Below are 22470 nucleotides of genomic sequence, written 5' to 3'. Positions count from 1 at the left end.
GTTCATTGTATGGTATAAATAAATATGTAAATTTTGTGTGGGCTGATACCAATATATTTAAATTTTTAACTTTTGAATCATGAAATCAATTTTTTATTAAAATCATTTGTATTTAGTGGTGCCATATTCGAACACCCATAACATTTTCTGTACGTGTGGCAGGGCTTGTTTTTGGGGGTCAAGCTGTAGTTTTCTAATGATACTATTTTGCTGTAAATATGTCTTTTAAATTTTTTATCAGATCGATTGTAGAATACATTACATACAATAAAGTATTTTTATTTTGCAATGTATTTTACCTGTCAATATTACATCAGCAGTTCACTTAGACCCTGTTTTTTGCCTTTTTGTAAAGGAACTATTATGGAAATTTGTCACAGATGAGTGAGTGTAGACAGACTCCTACTGTTCCAACTAACTGGTTTGTCTTTGGCTAAACCCTAAGTGTGTTATTCTGGCACTCCCCTTGTATTCACCCTTTATAGTCTATACAGGGATCTGGACTTTGCAGCAGGGGAGCAATCAGACTGCTACATTTTGGGATAGTCCCAGTATAGTTGGCAGCTGACCCACTGGGTTCAGGGACTCTGGTGCAGGCACCAGAAGCTCTAGGCACAGAAAATGCACTAAAACTGCAGGTATAGTCACTTATTATGTGGTTTGAACTTGACTGTAGGAAATGTAGCTGGATGGCTGAAATGCAGGGATACCACACCACAATCGCAGGAGCAGTCTGGATAGTCACTAATGCTGGAACTGCATATAATGGCAACACTGAACTGAAGACACTGGGAGAGCTTGCTGGCAGGGTAGGTATGGATGCAGGAACAAGGCAGGAAGCAAGCCCAAAGCACAGACAGGCAGACAGACGAAGATAACTTAAGCAGGAAATTGAATTAAAAACTGAACTGTGAGGTCAGGAGCACACAAGCTGGATGGGTACACGGCAGGAACATGGACTGGATAACGCAATAAAATCACAGAAGTACTAAGGTAGTCATTTACTATCCAGAAATACGCCTATATTAGGGGTATTTCTGGTGCAGATTGCGGCACAAGGGTTATTTGCGCCACAATCTGTGACTTTTCCATTCTCACACCAGGCCTGTCTCATTCATCATTTTCTATGCCTGTTTAAGGCGTAGAAAAAGGTCTAAATGTCAGCCAGCAAGGAAGCTAGCTTACATTTAGACTGGTGCTGGATACGCCAACGTTATGTAAATGACCCCTAAGTCTTCCAAACACTTGCTGGTCAAAGGAAACCTTAAAGCTCAGACACCCTCTGCCTGGAGAGAGTGCCTTATCCCCCTCAGCCATTGGCTTGGGAAAGATTTGAAGATGCACTCACTGGTCCTTAAAGAGGCCACTGGTGAGTGTGTGCGCACCCTAAGGGAAGAGAGACTAGAGCAATGGAGATAGCAGCTTGCAGAGAATACCAGGTAGCATGATGAGTAGCAAGATGGCGGTGGGCATGGACGGCTAACCTAACAGTACCCCCTCCCTCAAGCCCTCTCTTCTTCAAAATGGATCTGTGTTGTAACTTTTTTACAAGAAGAGAAGATTCAGATTCTTCCTTCATATCATTTTTAGAATTGACTGGAACCACAGACATCATCTTTGCAGGATTAATGGCATGTGGTGGCTTCTTCTCATGGGCAATAACATCCAGAGATCTTGACAGGGCATTGACTTTAACGTTTTTATTCTTCTTACAAGCACAGTGAGATGGCAGAGACTCTGCCTTCTTTTTAGAAACATCAACAGAATCAGAGTAAGCTATTGGTACTTATTGCAGGAATAGTGATACAGATGAAAGTTGAACAAACTGAACTGAAATTAGACACTTGACAGGATAATCTGGTCCCCAGTAAAGAATCTGCCTGGAACTCCAATCCAGAACATGATTATGCTTACTGAGCCATGACATCCCCAACAGTAGCGAAATCTTCTCTACTGCACCCACTTGCATATCCAAGGGCACAGTGGCAAACTGTATGGACAGAGTCCTTCTGTCAATGGATGTCACCAAAACAGGTCTCTCAAGGTGTCAAACTGGTATCCAGTACTGATATACCACAGCCTGATGCAGGAAACTCTGTTCCAAACTGGAATCAATGAGAGCTGAGACGGTGAACCTAGTACCACCACATGACAACTGCACAAGCAAGGACAGATCATCACTCAGAGTTGTCTCTTCAACCCTAAGCTCTGGGGCCTCCTGGATTTTTGGGGCCAGCTTCAGGTGAAGTTACCCTCTGTACCACAGTACACATGCACAGTACAAATGCAGTGCTATGTCTGTGGTTACACTCTACTTCTGTCAGCCTTACCCGATTTCGCTTTATCAAGTTGGTGATTTTTAGGTTGATGGTCAAAAACCTTATGTCGGCGGTGCGGGCGGCACGACTGGTGTATCGGCAGCACGACACCGGTCAGCATTCACCTCGTGCTGCCGATACACCAGTCGTGCCGCCCGCACCGCCGACATAAGGTTTTTGACCAACAACCTAAAAACCTCCGACTTGATAAAGGGGTCAGAAGTACCCCGAAACGCGTTGTCTACCAATAAACCTGAAAAATACAAATTATCCAGTTGTGATAGTGCGCCTCCTACTGTCCATACGTTCGACCGAAACAGTCAAGCGTCCTTTCTTCTTCTCCTATATAGGGTTCGCTCATGCCAGGGCTTCTCTGGCCAGATGTGAAATGATGAAGGGCATTTTTGCTTGAGCAAGCAGAAATTGGTGCAGCAGTAACTCAAAATGAGGTGCATTGATTTAAAAAAACACTGCAAGATTTTGTGTCACCATCATAACGTTAAGGTGAAGACAATATAGGACTGCTTCCACTAGAAGAGACAACTTGTCGATTGGGGGCAGAGCCTGTGGCAGTAGTCAGAGATTCTAGATGGTCAGACACATCATGCATATAGCAGAATATCTGATCCTGACTTGTATGTAGACTGTCAAGTTTTTCATGAATTTCTGGCAGGTCCATTTGGGCTGAGCAGCACAGTCCATGGCGTGAGCTTACTGTCATGAATCCACTGTGCCAAATAAATGGTTTGGCATTAGGCCAAACCCTAAGGGCGTTATTTAGCACTGCCCTGTTATTCACCCTTTAACCCCTGTACAGAGATCTAGACTTCGTTGCAGGGGAACAACCAGACCACTACCTCTTGGGATAGTATAGTAAATTTGGCAGCTGACCCACTCTAGTCAGGGACTCTGGTGCAAGCACCAGAAGCTCCATGCACAAAAATATGCACCAAAACTTCAAGTATAGTCTGAACAGTCAGTTACATTGTCTATGTGGGTTTTGGCAGAACTTGACTGTAGGAATCTTGACTTGATGGCTGAGAAACAGGGAAATTGCACCACAATCGCAAAAGCAATCTGGAAAGTCTATCATACTGGAACTGCAGATAACAGCAACACTGATCTGGAGACACTAGGAGAGCTTTCAGGCAGGGTAGTGATGGTTGCACAAGCAAGGCAGGCTAGAAGCAAGACTGAAGCACAAACAGGCATACAGATTAGGAGAACTTAAAAACGAACTTGAACTGTGGGGTCAGAAGCACACAGACAGGATGGGTAGACAGCAGTAATACAGACTGAGAACACAATAGAATTGCAGAAGCACTAAGTATTCCAAACACCTTTGCCGGTCACAGGGAACCTTTAAGCAAAGGCCTGGAAAGGGTTCCTTATAAAGCCAGGGACCATCAACCATTGGCTGGGGAAGGATTAACAGATGTGTGCACTGGCCCTTAAGTGCGTGCAATCCCTTAGGGAACAGAGATTGGAGCAATAGAGACATCAGGTTGGTGAGTAGCAGAGCAGCGGTGGGAATGGATGGCTCACCTAACACAGTTGTTCCTATTGAAAACCCAATTTTCCTGGTACATTTCAAATGTATTGAGTGCTAAATGAAGTTGCAATGTTTTGTGCAAATTTGGCACGCATCATGATTTGCAACTTTTTTTTTTGGTGAGGCTTAACTCTTAAAAGTGGTGTAAGCAACGTGTTCAAAATCTTTAAGTTTTTTGAAAGATTCATCACACTCAAAAACAGCAGCAAAAATACAGCAAAAATACCTGCACTGCACCCCGTCTTATAGTAACATAGCTGTCATAAGAAACGTGTACTAAAAAATGGCTTAAGACCACATCTACTTTACTTATCAGTTTACAAATGTGATGAGTAACTTCAAAAGCTAACATAAACTTCTTTGCAGATATGGGCCAATATATGCAATAATAGATCATACCTTTATAAATGGCAAGTGGCTACATTCTGAATTGTGTTTGTGACAGATTTATATTTGAAATACTGTAGATTTTGGCAAACCTTTTTAATAAATGCACAAATGATATTCCTAATCTTAGAACTTGTACTTTTATACTGCATACTATTTTCTTTCTAAACGTGTTGAAAATATTTATAGATTTTGGTAACTAAAATAGTTTTCTGGCAGGTGTACCCAAACTACTTGTCGCAAGCCATATTCACAGCATTTTACAAAGCCTTCCCACAGTCTCGTGTACGATTTAATGGAAAAATGAAAACTGAAATAGTAGACCTCGTTTTCCAGTGGGTCTCTGGTAAGTGCAAGTCACTTTCTTGCAGACTCTGTTTTAAAAGTTTTGTAACAGGCCGGTTTTATTTAGAGAGCATCTAACTATGTAATTGTAGCCAATTGTTCTATATCCTCGTACAATCATGCTTTAAAGCCTTGCTTTAGTAAATCACATAGTATGGGTAGAATATCTTAAACTATGACTGTTTATTTACAATTTATAGTACCTCAGTACTGTATGAGTAAAGGGAAGAATAGTTAAGTCATTGTTATTGTTTTTAAATGGTCACTGTACTTTCACACAACTTTGCATAAATAGTTAGCACAGGTGAATGCAAGAAACTTTGAAGAAATAGTTGTTAGAATTGAACTATGTACAGTATGTGTGAAAGGATATGTTTATTGGGGGAAACTGTCCAATTTGAAAGAAAGCTCTGTTACCCTGTTGTTCTCTAGCCTGGATACAAAATGATATATGGTTGGGCATAGAGGCAGACAGGTTCCATATGGTATCCTGCAGCACATTTGTCTACAAATGTTGCAGCTGGGTCTTTAGATCTTACACACTTATAGTTTGCTAAAGTTATCGCCCCATCTAGTCCTATAAATGCTTGATTGGATGCATTTTTTTTTAATGAATGTATATCTTATGAGAGAAATATGCCTCATTCTAGAGTTATGAGCTGTCCTCTCTCCCTCTCCTATTCTAAGCTAACTGTCTGTCTGAAGTTTGTGCAAAATCTCTCTTGTGAGATCAAGATGGGCTGCCTGCTCATTGAAGGATCAGATTACCGGTATATCATCCCTTAGAAGTCTAAGGAAAGGGAAGGGGTGGTGGTAAGGAGGGGGAAGTGCAGACAGAAATAGGCACAACACATGAATGATTCAGCAGCAAATAGTAAGTGTTAGATCTCAACCAAATGCTTTATTCTAATCTCAACTGCACAGTACTTGCATCTCTTAGATGCCCTACATGATGCTTAGGAGTGAGTGAGAAAGAGACCTAGGAAACATAAAATATCTAAACAATCTGTAGCTCAAAACCCATTAAAGGGGTTCTCTAGTAATTAAGAAAATAAAATTAATGAAAATACTTAAATATTACTTTCTTATAAATATATTCCCAAATACCTTTCATTAGTTGTAATGTCTTATTTTGTCTGGGCAGTAATCATTAGGAGAAATAAAATGGGCGCTGTCCTATTAGTACACACAAAACCTGTCTTAATCACACAGCAGGACAATATACTTCAGATGACTGATCTCTAGCGCTGCCCTCATCCTCCTCTCTGCTCTGCTTGTCAGGGATTATGATCCTGAATACAGTTTAATATGGTCTTCAGCTGAATCTCTGTAGGAATGGAGTTCAAGAGGAGACATGAAGTAAAGAGATGAGGGTGGGGATGTGGCTAATGAGCAGCAGCACTTGTATATATTCTTCATTACCAGCCCCACATTACCACAATCTGTCCTGTTCGTCCTCTCTGTACTTCATGTCTTCTCATGAACTCCATTTGTACAGAGATTCAGCTGAAGTTATTATCAGCTGTATTCAAGATCATAATCCCTGACAAGCAGAGCAGAAAGAAGGATGAGGTAGCTCTTTGGCTCAGTGTTGTGAAGTAACTTGTGATTAGGACAGGTTTCATGTGTACTAATAGGACCTTGGCCATTTCATTTCTCCTAATGATTGCTCCCTAGTCAAAATGAACCATTATATCTAATGAAAGGTATTTGGGAATATGCAGCATCTCACAAAAGTATATTTTATTATATCTTTTCATGGGACAACACTGAAGATATGACGCTTTTATACAATGTATGAGGGTGTGCCCTCAAAATAACTCAACACACAGCCATTAATGTCTAAACCACTGGTAACAAAAGTGAGTACACCCCTAAGTCAAATGGCCAAATTGTGCCCAAAGTGTCAATATTTTGTGTGGCCACCATTATTTTACAGCACTGCCTTAACTCTCGTGGGCATGGAGTTCACTAGAGCTTCACAGGTTGCCACTGGAATCCTCTTCCACTCCCCCATGATGACATTATGGAGCTGGTGTATGTTAGAGACCTTGCGTTCCTCTACCTTCCGTTTGAGGTTGCTCCATAGAGGCTCAATAGGGTTTAGGTCTGGAGACATGCTTGGCCAGTCCAGCACCTTTACCCACAGTTTCTTTAAGAAGGCAGTGGTCGTCTTGGAGGTGTGTTTAGGGTCGTTATCATGTTGGAATACTGCCCTGCTGCCCAGTTTTAGAAGGGAGGGGATCATTCTCTGCTTCCGTGTGTCACAGTACATGTGGGCATTCATGGTTCCCTCAAAGAACTGTAGCTCCCCGTAGCCGGCAGCACTCAAACCATGACACTCCCACCACCATGCTTGACTGTAGGAAAGACACACTTGTCTTTGTACTCCTTTTCTGGTTGCCGCCACACATGCTTGACGTCATCTGAACCAAATAAGTTTATCTTGGTCTCATCAGACCACTGGACATGGTTCCAGTAATCCAGGTCCTTGGTCTGCTTGTCTTCAACAAACTGTTTGCTGGCTTTCTTGTGCATTATCTTTAGAATAGGGTTCCTTCTGGGACGACAGCCATGCAGACCAATCAATGCAGTGTGCGGCGTATGGACTAAGCACTGACAGGCTGACCCCCACCCGACCCCTTTAACCTATGCAGCAATCCTGGCAGCACTCATACATCTATTTTGAAAAGACAACCTCTGGATATGATGCTGAGAACGTGCACTCAACTTCTTTGGTCCACCATGGCGAGACCTGTTCTGAGTGGAACCTGTCTTGGTAAACCACTGTATGGTCTTGGCCACCGTGCTGTAGCTCAGTTTCAGGGTGTTGGCAATCTTCTTTTAGCCTAGGCCATCTTTATGTAGAGCAACAATTCTTTTTTTCAGATCCTTAGAGAGTTCTTTGCCATGAGGTGCCATGTTGAACTTCCAGTTACCATTATGAGAGAGCGTGAGAGCTATAACACCAAATTTAACACACCTACTCCCCATTCACACCTCAGACCTTGTAACACTAATGAGTCACTTGAGAAGGAGGGACAATGGCTAATTGGGCACAATTTGGCTATTTTCACTTAGGGGTTTACTCACTTTTGTTGCCTGACAGCTGTTGTAAGGGAAATAAGGATTTTGCACATTTAATATAAACTGCCCAATCTTTTTAGGCCTCTTTCAGATGAGCGTGTCCAATGCAGATGGACCATTTTGGACACTGCTCGTTTCAAAGGATCGCACGGCATTGTAAGGAATTATAATAACCTTCCACAGAATTAGACTGATTTAAGTCTGTCAGTATATGCTGCCTGAAATACGCCTTGAATAAGCCTGTGGCAAGGCAAGTCCACTTGGGGTTAAAGGGGTTGTTCCATCTCGCTATTTCCATTGCAGGATAGGACTAATCTGCGACTGAGGTGTTAGTAGCATTTACTACTCCCAATATATCCGAAAGTTTTTTATTAATACTCTCAAAACCTTCACTCTGGGGCGTGCTAGCCTTTATAGTACCCAGCTCTGGCCGGTCCATATTAACCACTACCTGCTCAACCTGTAGAACAGATCTTTGCACACCTCCCCTGGTTTTAGGTGGAGGGGACTTCAAAAATTTATCTAAATGAGCCTGGGGGCTTCCCCCCTGACCACCTTTCGGCAAGGATATCCCTCCTGATTTACGATACTTAGGCGGCATTTTAGGGGGCCCCGTACGCACAATTCACACGGGGGAGAACCAATATTAGAGCCTGGCAATATGACACACAGAAGGATTTCCAATACCAGATCCACTAGTAGTCCGGATCGGCAAGGGAAATACCCCGCATTAACTATAAGACCCAGACAGCCTACTTCGTACTCATAGAGACATGAATGTCCCACACATAGATTTAACACAAGTAAATATGATACCTGGTAACCAAAAAAGCTGAGTACATATAGAAGGAAAACATAGAAGCTGGGTACATATAGGGGAGGACAGAGAAAGACACATATTCAGCTGTGTACATACACCCTCCCGCAGCTGTACAACCTTAAGGTCACAATATACAGGCAGAGGGCTCCTTTAACCCCAAATTGCAGTCTGGTTCAGGTAGCACAAGAGCCTACAGGCGAAAGCCACTGTAGATCTAAAGATCTTGATAGATGAGAGTTTGTCACATAGATCCCCTGCAGTGGATCAGACAGAGGCCTTCTCAGACCTCACGGTCCTGCCCTCCAGATGGAGACCCCAAATATGCCAATTCCACCCAGCAGACAAGTTTGTCAAGTCGCCCAGCTAGAAGCCTCCCAGCGCATGATATTTATTCAGAGGGCAAATCCGTTCAGACATACAAACAGAGGCACCTGAGAATCGCAGGTGGCGCAGAAGACCTTCATCTGTGATCTCATCCCCTCTCAAGCAAACAGCACACACAGGGATTCGGCTCCACAGACTCACGGCATCCAAGTCCAGCCTCCACAAAAGACTCCACCGGCGTCCACGACTAGGCATTGCAGTCCACCAGCATCCACCGCAGGGTCCACCGCCTTCTCAGGAGAGGAAAAGGTGCAGCAGCGCCTACACGCCAGGATCACGAGAACCCCACCGACTCCTGTCACCTACCGGAGGTAAGCGTCTGTACTTCAGCCGATCCAAGCCACGGGCTCTGTCACTCTCCGGCTAGGCAGGGTAAGGGTAAGTCCACAACAGTTTGGGCAGCGTCTCAGGGCCCATGCCGACTCCAGCTTTTCAGACCAGCGCTACTACGCTCCACAGAGGGCGGGTCCCGGCATTCCACAGACGGCCGCTCCCGGCAGGTCACAGCTGGGCTCCACGTTCCACAACAAAGCGGGAGGCAGGAAGAGAGGGGGGGAGGGAGGGACGGAAGGAGGAGGAGCGCGGCACGCACACCTACGTCATGCCGCTTCGAGAGGAAAACATGAGGGATTTCATTGTTAAAAGGTATCAGTCAGGAGAAGGGTACAAAAGAATTTCCAAGGCATCAGATATACCATGGAACACAGTAAAGACAGTCATCATCAAGTGGAGAAAATATGGCACAACAGTGACATTACCAAGACCTGGACTTCCCTCTAAAATTGATCAAAAGACGAGAAGAAAACTGGTCTGGGAGGCTATAAAGAGGCCTACAACAACATTAAAGGAGCTGCAGGAATATCTGGCAAGTACTGGCTGTGTGGTACATGTGACAACAATCTCCCGTATTCTTCATATGTCTGGGCTATGGGGTAGAATGGCAAGACGAAAGCCTTTTCTTACGAAGAAAAACATCTAAGCCAGGCTACATTTTGCAAAAACACATCTAAAGTCTCCCAAAAGCATGTGGGAAAAGGTGTTATGGTCTGATGAAACCAAGCTTGAACCTTTTGGCCATAATTCCAAAAGATATGTTTGGCGCAAAAACAACACTGCACATCACCAAAAGAACACTGTACCCACAGTGAAGCATGGTGGTGGCAGCATCATGTTTTGGAGTTGTTTTTCTTCAGCTGGAACTGGGGCCTTAGTTAAGCTAGAGGGAATTATGAACAGTTCCAAATACCAGTCAATATTGGCAAAAAACCTTCAGGCTTCTGCTAGAAAGCTGAACATGAAGAGGAACTTCATCTTTCAGCATGACAACGACCCAAAGCATACATCCAAATCAAGAAAGGAATGTCTTCACCAGAAGAAGATGAAAGTTTTGGAATGGCCCAGCCAGAGCCCAGACCTGAATCCGATTGAAAATCTGTGGGGTGATCTGAAGAGGGCTGTGCACAGGAGATGCCCTCGCAATCTGACAGATTTGTAGTGTTTTTGCCAAGAAGAGTGGGCAAATCTTGGCAAGTCAAAATGTGCCATGCTGATAGACTCATACCCAAAAAGACTGAGTGTTGTAATAAATTCAACAAAGTATTAGTTTACCCCTTAGGGACGCATGACGTACCTTTACGGCATGTTTCCCGAGTCCTTAAGGACCCATGACGTACCGGTACGTCATGGCTTTAAAATGCGATTGCGGCGCAGCGGGGGTTAATCGGAACGGGATGCCCGCTGAAATCATTCAGCGGGCATCCTTTTACAACGCCAGTGGGGTCATGTGACCCCCCATATCGGCGATCGCCGCAAACCGCAAATCAATTCAGACCTGCGGTTTGCAGCGCTTTCTGCAGTTTCTGATCCCCGCGGTCCCTGACCGCAGGGATCAGAAACTTTAAAATGCCCAAAACGTAGATTTTTTTCACCCCCCCTGCACCCCTGAATGATTTTATGCCGGCGGGTGGTGCAGGGGGGGGGGGTTACAGGCGGTGCGGGAGGCGGGCGGTGCGGCAGGCAGGATCGCGATCCCCCGTCCGCCTCCTCTTGAATATTCATTGGTGTCCAGTGGTTATACCAGAGTGTCAGCACATTGCTGACACTCTGGTATAAACGGCTGACATCTGTGCTGTGATGTCAGCCGTTTAACCCTTTCCATACCACAGTCCGTACGGAAAAGGTTAACAGTCAGGGAGCTCCCTCCCTCTCCAATCGGGGGGCTGCTGTGCCTTTGCAGCCCCCAGACAGGATGGGGTCACAGAGGGAGGGAGCCCCCCTCTTTACCCTTCCCCATCTGCGCAGTTGTGGCAGACGGGGAAGGTTCGCATGGCAGCATGACGCCTTCTCAGGCATCCTGCTGTCCATGGTGCTGAACAGATCTGTGCTAAAGGCATAGATCTGTTCAGACAAAGTGTAAGTGAAATACAGTACAATACACTATATAGTGTACTGTACTGTAATATACAGACATCAGACCCACTGGATCTTCAAAAACCAAGTGGGTCTAGGTCCAAAAAAATAAAGTGAAAAAAGTAAAGATAAAAAAAAAAAACATTTATCACTGAATAAAAAAAGTAAAAATTAAATACACTACACATATTAGGTATCGCCGCGTCCGTAATGACCTGATCTATAAAACGGTCATGTTACTTTCCCCGCACGGTGAACGCCATAAAAATAAAAAAATAAAAACTATGAGAAAATTGAAATTTTGCCCACCTTATTTCCTTAAAAAGGTAATAAAAGTGATCAAAAAAGTTGCATGTACGCCAAAATAGTACCAATCAAACCGTCATCTCATCCCGCAAAAGTCATACCCTACCCAAGATAATCGCCCAAAAACTGAAAAAACTATGGCTCTTAGACTATGGAAACACTAAAACATGATTTTTTTTGTTTAAAAAATGAAATCATTGTGTAAAACTTACATAAATAAAAAAAGTATACATATTAGGTATCGCCGCGTCCATATCGACTGGCTCTATAAAAATATCACATGACCTAACCCCTCAGGTGACCACCGTAAAAAAATTAAAATAAAAACGGTGTAAAAAAAGCTATTTTTTGTCATCTTACATCACAAAAAGTGTAATAGCAAGCGATCAAAAAGTCATATGCACCCCAAAATAGTGCCAATCAAACCGTCACCTCATCCCACAAAAAATGAGACCCTACCTAAGATAATCGCCCAAAAACTTAAAAAACTATGGCTCTCGGACTATGGAGACACTAAAACATGATTTTTTTTGTTTCAAAAATGAAATCATTGTGTAAAACTTACATAAATTAAAAATAATTGTTTACATATTAGGTATCTCCGCATCCGTGACAACCTGCTCTATAAAAATACCACATGATCTAACCTGTCAGATGAATGTTGTAAATAACAAAAAAAAAAAGCGGTGCCAAAAATGCTATTTCTTATCTTGCCTCACAAAAAGTGTAATATAGAGCAACCACAAATCATATGTACCCCAAACTAGTACCAACAAAACTACCACCCAGTCCCGTAGTTTCTAAAATGGGGTCACTTTTTTGGAGTTTCTACTCTAGGGGTGCATCAGGGGGGCTTCAAATGGGACATGGTGTAAAAAAAAACAGTCCAGCTAAATCTGCCTTCCAAAAACCGTATGGCATTCCTTTCCTTCTGCGCCCTGTCGTGTGCCCGTACAGCAGTTTATGACCACATATGGGGTGTTTCTGTAAACTACAGAATCAGGGCCATAAATAATGAGTTTTGTTTGGCTGGTAACCCTTGCTTTGTAACTGGAAAAAAAAATATTAAAATGGAAAATCTGCCAAAAAAGTGAAATTTTGAAATTGTATCTCTATTTTCCATTAAATCTTGTGCAACACCTAAAGGGTTAACAAAGTTTGTAAAATAAGTTTTGAATACCTTGAGGGGTGTAGTTTCTTAGATGGGGTCACTTTTATGGAGTTTCTTCTCTAGGGGTGCATCAGGGGGCTTCAAATGGCACATGGTGTAAAAAAAAACAGTCCAGCAAAATCTGCCTTCCAAAAACCATACGGCGCACCTTTCCCTCTACGCCCTACTGTGTGCCCGTACAGTAGTTTACGGCCACATATGGGATGTTTCTGCAAACTACAGAATCGGGGCAATAAATATAGCATTTTGTTTGGCTGTTAACCCTTGCTTTGTTACTGGAAAATTTGATTAAAATGGAAAATTTGCCAAAAAATCTAAATTCTTAAATTCTATCACCATTTGCTATTAACTCTTGTGGAAGGGTTAACGGCATTTGTAAAATCAGTTTTGAATACCTTGAGGGGTGTAGTTTCTAGAATGGGGTCATTTTTGGGTGGTTTCTATTATGTAAGCCTCACAAAGTGACTTCAGACCTGAACTGGTCCCTAAAAAGTGGGTTTTTGAAAATTTCAGAAAAATTTCAAGATTTGCTTCTAAACTTCTATGCCTTGTAACATAACCCAAAAATAAAATATCATTCCCAAATGGATCCAAACATGAAGTAGACATATGGGGAATGTAAAGTAATAACAATTTTTGTAGGTATTACTATGTATTATAGAAGTAGAGGAATTGAAACTTGGAAATTCGCAATTTAAAAAGAAAATTGGGTAAATTTGGTATTTTTTTATAAATAAAAATGATTTTTTTTTTACTTCATTTTACCAGTGTCATGAAGTACAATATGTGACGAAAAAACTATCTCAGAATGGCCTGGATAAGTCAAAGCGTTTTAAAGTTATCAGCACTTAAAGTGACACTGGTCAGATTTGCAAAAAATGGCCAAGTCCTTAAGGTGAAATAGGGCTGAGTTCTTAAGGGGTTAAGGGTGTGCACACTTATGCAACCATATTATTTTATTTTTATATTTTTTCTTCCCTCTACCTAAAAGATTTCAGTTTGTTTTTCAATTGAGTTGTACAGTTTATAGGTCACATTAAAGGTGGAAAATTTTAACACTGTGTGTATATACAGTTGCAAGAAAAAGTATGTGAACCCTTTGGAATAATATGGATTTCTGCACAAATTGGTCATAAAATGTGATCTGATCATCATCTAAGTCACAACAATAGACCATCACAGTCTGCTTAAACTAATAACACACAAATAATTAAATGTTACCATGTTTTTATTGAATACACCATGTAAACATTCACAGTGCAGGTTGAAAAAGTATTTGAACCCTTGGATTTAATAACTGGTTGAACCTCCTTTGGCAGCAATAACTTCAACCAAACATTTCCTGTAGTTGCAGATCAGACGTGCACAACGGTCAGGAGTAATTCTTGACCATTCCTCTTTACAGAACTGTTTCAGTTCAGCAATATTCTTGGGATGTCTGGTGTGAATCGCTTTTTTGAGGTCATGCCACAGCATCTCAATCGGATTGAGGTCAGGACTCTGACTGGGCCACTCCAGAAGGCGTATTTTCTTCTGTTTAAGCCATTCTGTTGTTGATTTACTTCTATGCTTTGGGTTGTTGTCCTGTTGCAACACCCATCTTCTGTTGAGCTTCAGCTGGTGGACAGATGGCCTTAAGTTCTCCTGCAAAATGTCCTGATAAACTTGGGAATTCATTTTTCCTTCGATAATAGCAATCCGTCCAGGCCCTGACGCAGCAAAGCAGCCGAAAACCATAATGCCCCCACCACCATACTTCACAGTTGGGATGAGGTTTTGATGTTGGTTTACTGTGCCTCTTTTTTTACACCCATAGTGTTGTGTGTTTCTAACAAACAACTCAACTTTGGTTTCATCTGTCCACAGAATATTTTGCCAGTACTGCTATGGAACATCCAGGTGCTCTTGTGCAAACTGTAAATGTGCAGCAATGGTTTTTTTGGACAGCAGTGGCTTCCTCTGTGGTATCCTCCCATGAAATCCTATCTTGTTTAGTGTTTTACGTATCATAGATACGCTAACAGGGATGTTAGCATATGCCAGAGACTTTTGTAAGTCTTTAGCTGACACTCTAGGATTCTTCACCTCATTGAGCAGTCTGCGCTGTGCTCTTGCAGTCATCTTTACAGGATGGCCACTCCTAGGGAGAGTAGCAGCAGTGCTGAACTTTCTCCATTTATAGACAATTTGTCTTACCATGGACTGATGAACAGCAAGGCTTTTGGAGATACTTTTATAACCCTTTCCAGCTTTATGCAAGTCAAAAATTCTTAATTGTAGGTCTTCTGAAATCTCTTTTGTGCGAGGCATCATTCACATCAGGCAATGCTTCTTGTGAAAAGCAAACCCAGAACTGGTGTGTGTTTTGTATAGGGCAGGGTAGCTGTAACCAACACCTTTAATCTCATCTCATTGATTGGACTCCATTTGGCTGACACCTCACTCCAATTAGCTCTTGGAGATGTCATTAGTCTAGGGGTTCACATACTTTTTCCATCTGCACTGGGAATGTTTACATGGTGTGTTCAATAAAAACATGGTAACATTTAATTCTTTGTGTGTTATTAGTTTAAGCAGACTGTGATTGTCTATTGTTGTGACTTAGATGAAGATCAGATCACATTTTATGATCAACTTGTGCAGAAATCCATATCATTCCAAAGGGTTCACATATTTTTTCTTGCAACTGTATATATATATGATATGCAATGGTGGGCAACCCCTTTAAATATTTCTCTCTCTCTCTCTCTCTCTCTCTATATATATATATATATATATATATATATATAGAGAGAGAGAGAGAGAGAGAGAGAGAGAGAGAGAAATATTTAAAGGGGTTGCCCACCATTGCATATCATACTTGTTTTATAGATTATAAAAATGAAGCATATTTGCCATTTATATACTGTTAAAAAAAGCAATCCAGTGAAGAGATATGACATTTACTTAGATAGTATGGCGGCGGATACCGTTGAAAGTTTATAGCAGTATGCACATCCATCTATTTCGCTGATGTGCACACATCCTCAGTCACTCTCCCTGCAGCCAGCTCTATGTCTAGTAATCCTCTCGTCTATAGCCTGACTCTGACATACACTACTCACAAAAAGTTAGGGATATTTGGCTAGTGGGTGAAATTTCAGGATGAACCTAAAATGCACTCTAACCTCCACCCACCAATGTTGTTGGCTTTGTTTCAATAAATTGTTTGAGATAAGAAAATCACTACTGCATGCTTCTACTGAAATGCTCTACTTTCATGATATAATATCACTGTAGTGTGAACCCGAAATATCCCTAACTTTTGTGAGTAGTCATATAATGGTGTGACAACTCCTGTAAAAAGACTTACTCTAAAAAAGAATTCTAAACAGGCTGCTTTTTTCCAGGTATAAAGCCAGTGCCTTGCTTCTGGGAAAAATGGGATGTTAGTGTCCTTGAATGCCAGAAAAATGATCAAAACTCTACTGAAAAAATTAACACACCTCAAAACCTAGCTGGTATGTAAACATCTGCAATATATTTTTCATTACTTTTGTGTACATGGAAAAACCTCCTCATGAATGTGAGAATGCCTCAACTTATCATAATATGTTGAACTTTATGTGTATGTTCACACAGGCCTCTGTAATGGTATGTATTTTTGTTTTTGCTGGTTCTCATTTTATTTTCCCTTCAACTTTTCTTCACAATGTCTTAATTTTTCAGAGAGCATACGGCTCAACGCCCTAATGCATATTAAACTAGGAGCTCTAGGCAAGAAAGCCTCCATATACTATATACAGTGGCATGAAAAAATGTGGGCACCCTTAGTCAAAACTGTGAGCAGTTAAGCAAGTTGAAGATGAAATGATTATATTTTTAGAGTGAAAAAAAGGAAAGGAGTACCTTGCAAAAGTGTGAGATACCAAGGAGATTTGACCGAGGTCTCAGACCGTAAATAGCCTGTTAGGGTTAAGGCTTGATCAGAATCATCAATAGGGAAGGCCAGGTGGTTCAAGTTTCAAAGCTTTATAAATACCCAGACTCCTTTAACCTTGTCCCAAAAAACAACAGCAGCCATGGGTTCTTCTAAACAGAGGCCTTACGGAAATAGTTGAGGCCCACAAAGCAGGAAAATGCTATAAGAAGACAGCAAAGCGTTTTAAGGTTGCCATTTCCTCAGTTCGAAATGTAGTTAAGAGATGACAGAGGGGTTTTCCTCTGGATAGGTCATAAGTATCTGATCGTTGGGGACCCGACACCTGGGACTTCTGCTGATCAACTGTTTGAGAATGCACCGGCGCTCCTGTGAGAAAGCAGCCTTCTCCGCCCTTACCAAGTACAGCAGTGTGCGTAGTATAGCGGCTGTGCTTGATATTACAGCTCAGCCCCTTCCCTATGTATTGGGCTGACATTGTTGGGACGCCAGGATGGGGAGTTGGTGTTGAAAATTTGCGGAGGTTCATGGAAAAATTGAGAAATCAAACATGTCTGTAACAAACTCTGCAGAGATCAGATGTGGCTGAATGAATTTGTCATAGCGGTCTGGGTCAAACGGAAGAGATGAGGAAAGAGAATGTCTACATATATATTTATTTTAAATTTGGCAACTTAAAATGTAATTTGACATCTACAGTTTTCGGTTTAGGAGCCAATGGCTCCTAGGTATTTTTTTTTAGTCTGGAGCACTGGGGGTAAGGGAAGCCTAACCTTCAAATAGGGGGACTTTCAACAGGTGTTAAAGGCATTGGAGAATTCTCCTGATCTCCCTATGTCCTCGATCAAAGGTGGTGATAAAGCTATGTCTTTTTTGGGACTGGCTTCTTAGAGGGTTAAAGGCAATCCGCTTGTGTTAGAATGGAGATCCGCCTGAGGGCCACTGATATTAATTCCCTGGTGTAATGCTTGGCAGACAATCTTACTTTAAGCATAGTGGGTAATAGTAAAATCAAGATATAATGTCCACCGACTTGAAATGGATCTTAGTCTGAACATGCCCATCAGAATTGTTATAGAAATTCAAATCAAGAAAATAAGTAGAATGGTCAGAAAATTGATGAGCAAGAGATAGTCAAAGCCATTACTATTGAGACTCTTGATAAACAGATCAGCAGTTGTAGTATCACACTTCCACAGGAAAAACTCATTTGGGGTCATTTATTATTGTTTGTACACCACTTTTTGGCATATATTTGTCGCAGATTTTGTCACAAAGGGGTTTTGCTGCAGAATTTGTGACTTTTCCCCGCTCACACCACTTTTCCGAGGTGGCAGGAAAAGAGGTTGTGATGTGGGCGGGGATAAGGCTGGGCCGGCCAGCCCATCTCATTCATCATTTTCTACACCAGTTTATGTCGGTGAAAATGGTTATAAACTATACCAGCAAGGTAACTGGCATGGTTTAAACTATGTTGCACGGCCGGCGGCAACAAACGCCAAAGTTATGTAAAGGCCTCCGTCTCTACAAAACTTTGATGCAACCGACGCCAGCGTAGGGGTATTAAGACTGGCATCTAAATCGACAGTCTTGATAAATGACCCCCATTATCTATAAATCTCCTGTATAGATTGATTTTGACACTGTAGGGATGAGATGATAAAATGTGTGTCTTTTTGAAAAATCCCATATAAAGGTTAGCATATGAAGGCACGAACTGTGACCCCACAGCACAACCCTTTATTTGTTTGTAGATCAAATCCTCAAAGCTAAAAATATTATGCTCTAATATGAACTGTATGGACAGTAAAAGAACATCTTGTTGGGCTATAGGCATGGCAGAGTCATCGGCAAAATATTTCTGTATTGACCTAATGCCTTATGAATGTGGTGTATTGGAGTACAGGGATGAAACATCAGCGTTAATAAAACAAATTTGTTTAAGATCAAGCCACCTCCCTTATTAGCGGACTTAATAACTAAACCACTCATGGCATTTCTCAGGCTGGTTGTTAAATTGTAGTTAGATGTGCCAGGACACTGTAATGTCCTGAATTTATTATTCACGATAGTGAAAAAAGTCTCAGCAAAAGATCCCCTATGATGCAGGGTCAAAGGGTCAAAGGGTCAAAGTCTGATTTGGGGTGTTATTTGACTGTGATAGGTTCCGTCGGATTAGCCACAATAACAGATGATGGTGTCGACGAAACTGAAGGAGAAATTGCAAAATGTTTAGTGAGGGTGAGTTTGCATAAAAAAGTATTTAGGTCTAGAAAAAGTTGAAAACCAGAAGGATTAGTTGTTGGACTGAAAAGCCTTTGGATAATAATTCTATCTCATCACTATTAAGAATGTGGGTCAGTAGATTTTAAAATCATTATAGCTTTTCCCTCAACATCCCTGAACTTATTTTTGAAAGACCTACTTCCTTTTCCTGCTCTGCAGCCACACTATTGTCCTTTTTTTCTAATGGTGGGAAGAAGCTGGTGATCATCCAACCCTTGGGACTTGTCAGAATAGGGGTCAAGACAGTTACTGAGGGTAGAGTCTGTAACGGCATTAATCCAAGTGGGCCCATTAGGTGTGAGGGAAGCTCCAGAAAAGAGACCATGGAGGCTGCAGAGGAGTAGTCACAGTTGTTAAAGGTGGTCATAGCATTATTGGTGATGTTCAGTACCATAGGTGAATCTAAGGTGCGGTCATTATGCTCACAACGACTGGTAATAATTTCTAGGCAATCTCCTTCATCATGAGCGGAGATCTGTGAAAGCCCATACAAGGGGAGGTCTCCACAAGTTATACCACCCACGTCAACGAGAGGAGCTGAAGTACCTTGAGATTGTAATATAGTGTGTTCAAGGTGCAGTAGGGCCATAGGTAGATCAGAGGCCCTGAAATTCCCTATGGGTATGGGGCCTAACAAGCATAGGGTCCTTCACTGATTAATAGAAGGTGCCTCAGCAGGAGTTACAACAATGGTTGAAACTACTGGCATTGTTTCGACCATTGTAGATGATGCATGGAGGTTATGAGTAGCAGGAGTTATCCTGAAAGTACAATGACCAGTTGTGGAACCTCTGTGCTTCTCCCACCCATGATTGCAACTACCTTTTGGTCCAGAATTGTTGCTTACCGAATTACTGCCAGGACCAACAATGTTGCTGCTAGCCGCAGGTAGTGGGTGACCAACAGAGGGGGTCTCCACAATGTTATCATTGGTAGCCACAACATTTATAGTATGAATAATAGAGGTAACATGGAAACTTACAGGGATTCCTTCAGCCAAACCCGAATTGGGACAAGGGTTGACCCCTGGTAAGAAAAGTGTAGATAGGTCAGGGGCCAAGTCCCTAATAATACCCACAGCGTAATCCTCGCAATCACTCTTCAGCTTATTAGCTGCAGTTCATGTTTGTAGACATGAGTGTTGGTACAGCTTATCAAAGCAGCAAATTCAGGAAAAACTATACAAGTGTGGTATGCTTGTAAACGTACTGACCTAGAGAATGAAGGTAACAAATTAATTTTACCGCATAGGAAACACTGTTAAAAAAACAAAAACTTTTTTTTTATTTCAAGTCCATCCAATTTGAATATTTTTTTTCAGCTCTCCACTATATTATATGCAATATTTAATAGTGCAACTTGTCCAGAAAACAATAAGCCCTCATATGGCTATGTGAGCAGAAAAATAAAAAAGTTCTGAGAAAGTAGGGAGTAAAATATAAAAATAAATATAATCTGGTCCCGCGCAACACACTTTACCCACACTTATTTAAGTACCGCTCACAGAGGTATCCGTGCAAACTCACAGCATCAATGTAAGGATTATAATTACCTTGCTAAACTCCGCGGTCACTTCACTGTCCGTGCTGGTCCACTCCTTTATATTGGTACTTGCTTTCAGGGTGGGATGGGGAATCCTAATCATTTGTATTTAGATGAGCGTGCCCAGGCCGGTGGGACCGCTCTATTTTGTTACTCACGCTCGTACAGAGTTTTCTGAGTTACGAGTGCCTGGGAGTGTCAAACAGCCAATCCTTAAATGCACCAATAAATATAAAAACACAAAAATTGAAAATTGTAGTGTCCTCTAAGGGTTAAATGATGCCATTAGAAAGTGCAACTTGTCCCTCCTACAGCTATGTGAACTGAAAACTTTAAAAGTTTTGAATTATGAAAGGCAGATAGTAAAAAATGAAAATGTAAATATGGAAAGTGTCTGTAATGGGAAGGGGTTAATATAGAATGATTATCTAGGGATCTGGGTGATTGCCAGCACGACTCATGAGTTGTTTCCTATTTATGCTGAATTCAGCCGCTGCTTTTAAAATAGTGTTTTTTGCCTTCCTCTGGATCACCTTGAGTTTCTAACTATTAAATAATTGAACTTGATGGACTTAGGTCTTTTTTCAACCAATTTACTGTGTAATGATGGAAGTGTGTCCCTGGCTGCCACTGTAACCCATTGGCACCTCACGATTGCTTTTGTTTATGAGGACAGAGGGAGCCTGTTCGCTATCAATCATGGCATCTTTGGGGTTAAACAGCCGGGATTGGAGTTATCAGTTAACTGATCCCAGATATTACAGCAGGAGCCTGGCTGTCACTCTGTATCAGGTTGCTGCAGTTATGGGCTATCACTGCTCCTATGCCCCTACAATCACCATTACATATCTGTAAGTTATAGAGGTGTAATACAAGCAAATTCATGACATACAGTTAGGTTGTGATGGTTTAACAGGTTAAATGTTAACCATAATACTTATATTTGTTATTCTGCTTAACAATGTATTACTGTATCACTGATTTTATATTCTGCATTTGGGTTTTTACGCCCCAGGTGCATTATTTTGCACTTATCCACATTAAATTTTAGTTGCCAGATTTTTGACCATTCCTCTAGTTTTCCTAAATCCTTTTCCATTTGGTGTATCCCTCCAGGAACATCAACCCTGTTTCAAATCTTTGTGTCATCAGCAAAAAGACACACCTTACCATCGAGGCCTTCTGCAATTTCGCTGTTAAAGATATTAAACAATATGGGTCCCAGAACAGATTCCTGAGGTACCCCACTGGTAACAAGACCTTGGTCTGAATATACTCCATTGACTACAACCCTCTGTTGCCTGTCCCTCAGCCACTGCCTAATCCATTCAACAATATGGGAGTCCAAGCCCAAAGACTGCAATTTATTGATAAGCCTTCTGTGTGGGACAGTATCGAAAGCCTTACTGAAGTCTAGATAAGCGATGTCTACTGCACCTCCGCTATCTATTGTTTTAGTCACCCAATCAAAAAATCAATAAGATTAGTTTGACATGATCTCCCTGAAGTAAACCCATGCTGTTTTTCATCTTTTAATCCATGGGATTTTAGATGTTCCACAATCCTCTCCTTAAGTATGGTTTCCATTAATTTCCCCACTATTGATGTCAGGCTTACTGGCCTATAGTTGCCCGATTCCTCCCTACTACCTTTCTTGTGAATCGGCACAACATTTGCTAATTTCCAATCTTCTGGGACGACTCCTGTTGCCAGTGATTGGTTAAATAAATAAATCTGTTAATGGTTTTGCTAGTTCACCGCTGAGCTCTTTTAATAGCTTTGGGTGTATCCCATCAGGCCCCTGTGACTTATTTGTATTGATTTTAGACAGCTGACTTAGGACCTCTTCCTCTGTAAAGACACATGCATCAAAAGATTTATTAGTCTTCTTTCCTAACTGAGGTCCATTTCCTTCATTTTCCTTCGTAAAGACTGAACAGAAGT

At 41.6% G+C, this 22470-nt stretch overlaps 1 protein-coding gene across 1 annotated transcript in view; it reads left to right on the top strand.

The window, feature by feature from the left end:
- Nucleotides 1-22470, top strand: part of FAM227B (family with sequence similarity 227 member B) — a 695955-nt gene that overhangs the window by 176329 nt on the left and 497156 nt on the right. Inside the window, exons 9-10 of the mRNA XM_040414019.1 lie at nucleotides 4477-4603; nucleotides 16169-16279. Coding sequence (XP_040269953.1) covers nucleotides 4477-4603; nucleotides 16169-16279 — 238 coding nt within the window. The remainder of the gene's footprint in view (nucleotides 1-4476; nucleotides 4604-16168; nucleotides 16280-22470) is intronic.

The sequence above is a fragment of the Bufo bufo genome, chromosome 1, assembly GCF_905171765.1.
Source record: "Bufo bufo chromosome 1, aBufBuf1.1, whole genome shotgun sequence".
Taxonomy (NCBI): domain Eukaryota; kingdom Metazoa; phylum Chordata; class Amphibia; order Anura; family Bufonidae; genus Bufo; species Bufo bufo.
Note: the sequence above shows the minus strand (reverse complement) of the source record. Positions and strands in the feature narration are given on the sequence as shown.